Genomic DNA, 5000 nt, shown 5'->3' with positions numbered 1-5000 from the left:
GCAGGGTGGAAGGAGGAGATGCGAAGCGGCGGAAGTCGTGCACGCACGCAGGGACGTGCGCGCTTGTGGTGTGACGGGGGGGTCCAGCTGTCCCATGACTGTCCCCGCGGCTCATGGGCGTGTCTCTATTTTTAAGAGCCAGGCTGTTTGAATGGATATCTTCCTTCACCAAGGCAGACAGCGGAGACGACCACGTCCCCCTTTATTCCAAAGGCAGCCAGCCCCCCACCAGCCAGTGAGTAGCACGTGCACACTCACTCACACACTCATGTGGTCGCGCGAGACCGGCGGACGCGGTTCGGAGGTCGGTGTGAAGGTCGCGCGCGGCGCCGATCAGATGCTCGCGTCCCGCGCCGCCCCGGCCTCGTGCGCGGGCGTGAATGTGGGTGGGCGATTATTCGTTAAAAGAACCGCGACCAAGAAAAACAGCAGTGCGCTGGCGCTGGCGCTCCGGCGTGCCTGTGGCGCCCCGACAGAGCTGGCTGCAGGAGATGAATGGGTAAGTAGCATTAGTGTGTTAGCCTGCTAAGCTAATGCATGGCTGATGTGGAGGAAAATGTGGTTGCCAGCAGTTTGTCATGTCTGCTGTCTGAGCTGCTTCTGAGTTGACTCAACCACAGCCAGCGTGCGCACGCATGCACACACACACACACACACACACACACACACACACACACACACACACACACAGCCTCTGCCTGCACATATGATCAGGAAGAGGTGAAAAAGCGAATGGAGATGGAGAGAGACATGTTTCCATCTGCGAAACAAATGGTTTTTGTTAGACAACCTTCTGATGTTGATTTGGGAGAATCCCCGTTCCAGCCCCCCCCCCCCCTTCCACCCCCCAGCCCCCGTGCACGTCCACCCTCGTGCACGCATGCTCACAAATACAAATACACACATCAGCTACACAGTCATATATGGAGACGGCAGTCACTGGCGAAGGTCCAGGTCTAACCCACATCTGCTACTGGAAGCACCGCACACACACACACACACACACACACACACACACAAACACACACACACACACACACACACACAAACACACACACACACACATGCGCGCTCCCTCTGCTCTGGTGCGCGTGCCTTCTACCTTTCGTCCAAAACAGAAACTTTGCCCGCTCTCTGTATTCGTCACACACTCGCACACACAGGTTCACACACACACGAGCGTGGAGAGCCGGGGCACATGACGGCCGCACGTGGTCTCGTGCCGAGTGCGCGGCGAGCAACACAAGAACAGACGGCGGCGATCACACAAACGGCGGCGGCGGCGGGCCGGTTGGCCTCGGAGGCCGTCGGACCCGCTGGCTTTGTAGCCCGGCTTCTGTAACTGACCCCGATCCGCTCCATCGTCCGCTCCCCGCACTCGCCTCTGAGAAATATACAAACTAATGACTGCTAACCAGATTCAGATGGCTGCCGCTAGTGTGTGTGTGTGTGTGTGTGTGTGTGTGTGTGTGTGTGTGTGTGTGGCCTATTAACACTTTGCTTTCTATCAGGTATCTGCTTATCCTCTCTCTCCTGGTTGCAGATAGGGAGATGGCGTGTCCGCCCGCTCACCGCCGTCTGGTTGTGTGTGTTTTTGTGTCCCGCAGTCACGAGGAGCACGCCAGCTCCCACCCGCTGTACGGCCACGGGGAGTGCAAGTGGCCCGGCTGTGAAGCGCTGTGCGAGGACATGGGACAGTTCATCAAGTAAGCCCCGCCCCCTCGCCGCGCCCCGCAGGCATCGCCCAGAATATCTTGCTCGCCCGTCCTCGTTCCGCCGCCTCCGGGCGCCCAAATCCTACTGGCGCCCGGCGTCAGGCGTCCATTACATTACATTACTTTACATTACATTACATTACATTTGGCAGACGCTTTTATCCAAAGCGACTTACAGTAGAGGACATAAGGACTGCAAATAACGATTGCAAATACAAGATGCACAGAAAATATACAGAACAGTAAGCTTGGGTTAGTGGGTTGTTGTTTTTTTTTGGTTTTGTTTTTTTTGACAAAGACGTACACAAACGTACACACACACACACACACACACACACACACACACACACTGCATAGCCTAACTTGGGGCCTAGCCTGATCTGGGGCAGCTCAAGCATCAGCGCAGTAAAAAGTCCTGAAAGTCCACAGCTTTTGCTCGCGGAAGCTGCAAACACGGCGCCGAAGCCGTCTTCGGTTTCACCCAAACATCTTCCCCGTCAACGAAGCCGGAGCTCGACCTCTGACTTATGGTTGTAAAACCTATCTGACTTCCATTACATGAGACAGTGTATATGTGTGTGTGTGTGTGTGTGTGTGTGTGTGTGTGTGTGCACACGTGCACGTCTGTCCTCACCCATTCATCTAGCTGCCATCTACTCCATCCTTTCACTTTTAACCACACCACTATCCTCTGTTTCAAACTTACAAATGGACTCCTCCTCCTCCATCCTGTCTGCTACCACATGCTCCAGTATGTCTGTGTGTGTGTGTGTGTGTGTGTGTGTGTGAACATCTGGCTAAATGTGCACGTGTAATTGTTAATCTCCAGCGTTGGTCACCTCCCTCCCCGGTGATTGATATTTGTGGGGGTTTGTCCGATCGTTTCCTCGCCTTAATAGAAAATTATTCCGAATCAATTAGCTCACCCGCTGGCACGCGACTTCGTTCCCGCGGCAACAACAGCGAGGAGCGTCCCTCCCCGTCTGTTGTTATTTGCGGTTCTCCGGTTCTTCCGGGACGCCGACGTGCTCTCTGGCCTCAGAGCGCCGTTACCTCGTCCGCCCTCCCGGCTAACGAGGCCTTCGCCCGCTCCTAACGAAGCCCCGAAAAAACTCCCGCCGCCGGCCGGCTCCCCGACTTATTAATGAGCCGAGGTGATGAAACACACACGGGCGGAATCACAGACGTGTGTGCGGTGACTGTGATGGCATCGGACAGGCGGATCAAAGCGCCCAGGCAGGCTGGGAAAGTTTGGAGAGGAAAGCTGTTGTTTGGTGTCTCATTTCACGTAGCCCCGGGGCAGATGGAAGGAGACGCAGGGAGATAGCATGAAAGTGTGTGTGTGTGTGTGTGTGTGTGCGTGTGTGCTTGTGCGTGCGCGCGTGGGTGTGTGTGTGTGTGTGTGTGTGTGTGTGTGTGTGAGTGGGAGATGAAAAAAGAGAGGCAGTGACAGATAATGCCATAAGTCCAACAGCGCTCTCCCTTCCAGCCGGCCTTAGTCATCGCCCCAGGAGGGAAAAGGGTAGAGCTGAAGAACAGAGGAGACGCTCCAGTCTTTCAGCTTTTCTTCTCTCCCCCCCTGCGCCCCCTGCGCCCCCTCCTCTATCCCCCCGCTATAATTCCGGAGCTGTGGTGGACGGGGCCGGGTGTAATGTGGGCTAAAGCCCGTCTGCCAGCGCTCGCAGGAGTAAACAGAGCCCCTTTGTGGGGACTCGCTGCAAAGGAGAAAACCTGCTACTGTTTACGGCCCCGCTATCCGAGGGGGGGCGGGAGGGGGAGGGGGGGTCTGGGAGGAATGACGGTGAATCACAGAGAAGACAGGAGGACGGCCAGCGAGGAAGAGGCAGACAGAGCCGGGCCGGGGGGGGGGGGGGGGGTGAGATCATGTTTTTGTTATTATTATCATGCACTGGTGTGGAGCTGTCTATCTCCTGGATTAGCCGTGCCATGACATCATTGTTTTTCTTTCATTTCCAGTCCGTTCCTCATGTTGCCTAACTTTGTGATCACCACTTTAAACACACACACACACACACACACACACACACACACACACACACACACACACACACACACACACAGATCAGCCTCCATGTTTGTAGTCCTGGTTCAGAATGATATCATGTGAAAGCACAGACGGGCGGATACATTATAGAAATGAGCAAGGCGATCATAAATGGTGGCCCAACAGTGGCTCGTAACACACACACACACACACACACACACACACACACACACACACACAAACACACACACACAGTTTGTGTTTCTCCCGAGCACAAACACCCAACGGCAACCTGTGAATAACCTTGCTGATGACAGAGGAGAGAGGGAGTGGCGCTCTGGGAGAGCGCAGAGGCCCCGGGTCCTCCCACGTCCAGGGAAACAAACAGCACCGCCGGCCAACGTGCACGTCCGTGCACGTCCGTGCACGGCGCAACGCTAATAAGTGAAGTTTAGCTAACAGAATGTCTACAGATAAGACGCCATGCGATAACACATGAGCTCATATCCAGGTGGTGGACTTGGATCACGGCTCGCTGAGCACCAGTGGAGTGTAGACACACTCTCACACACACACACACACACACACACACACACTCACACAGCTGCTGCGGCCTCCAGCAGACAAAATAAACTCCCAGGACCGTGATTTATTTGAACAGTCCTGAAACTGCGGCTGAATAACGGGGGACGAGCGCCGTCGGTCGTGTCGGTTGCTTGCCTTGGTGTCGTTCCGGCCCCCGGGGCTCCATCACGGGGCCGCGGCGCCTTGAAGGGACGGCGACGGGTTCTGGTTGTCACGGGGCCCCCCAACGTTGACGCCCCCTCTTGTGCTTCCGCTCCCCCCCAGGCACTTGAACAATGAGCACGCCCTGGACGACCGCAGCACCGCTCAGTGCCGGGTTCAGATGCAGGTGGTTCAGCAGCTGGAGATACAGGTGGGTGACGTCCGCTCGCACACACACACACACACACACACACCCACACACACATACGCTGCGGCCCCTCCGGCTCACGAGTCGGATCATGGCCGGCCGGCGGCAGCGACCGTTCTCGGGCTGGGCGGCGATGTTTACTGAGAGCAGCGGAGCTTGTAATTTAAAAGTAGCGGCCGGCGGGGAAGCTGCCATCGCCGCTCCAATTATAAACCTGCTCCGGTCACCGGCATCGGCCGGACGGCCAGCCGGGGAATGGAGATGAAGGGAAAGAAAACAGAGAGACGCCCGCCAGCGCACAGGACCGGCCTGCGGGTTCGACGCTCCTGACGCATCCTGAGGATCC

At 56.4% G+C, this 5000-nt stretch overlaps 1 protein-coding gene across 2 annotated transcripts in view; it reads left to right on the top strand.

Moving 5' to 3' along the window:
• foxp4 (forkhead box P4) overlaps positions 1-5000 on the top strand; it is a 75958-nt gene that overhangs the window by 62324 nt on the left and 8634 nt on the right. For both annotated transcript variants that reach the window (XM_086168656.1, XM_086168655.1), the window contains exons 8-10: positions 137-235; positions 1608-1706; positions 4570-4657. In XM_086168656.1, the coding sequence (XP_086024782.1) occupies positions 137-235; positions 1608-1706; positions 4570-4657 (286 nt within the window). The remainder of the gene's footprint in view (positions 1-136; positions 236-1607; positions 1707-4569; positions 4658-5000) is intronic.

The sequence above is a fragment of the Fistularia commersonii genome, chromosome 21, assembly GCF_037954325.1.
Source record: "Fistularia commersonii isolate RoL2024-O1a breed Wild chromosome 21, RoL_Fcom_v1.0, whole genome shotgun sequence".
Taxonomy (NCBI): Eukaryota; Metazoa; Chordata; class Actinopteri; order Syngnathiformes; family Fistulariidae; genus Fistularia; species Fistularia commersonii.
The sequence above is the reverse complement of the archived record's forward strand: the minus strand, read 5'-3'. Positions and strand labels throughout refer to the sequence as shown.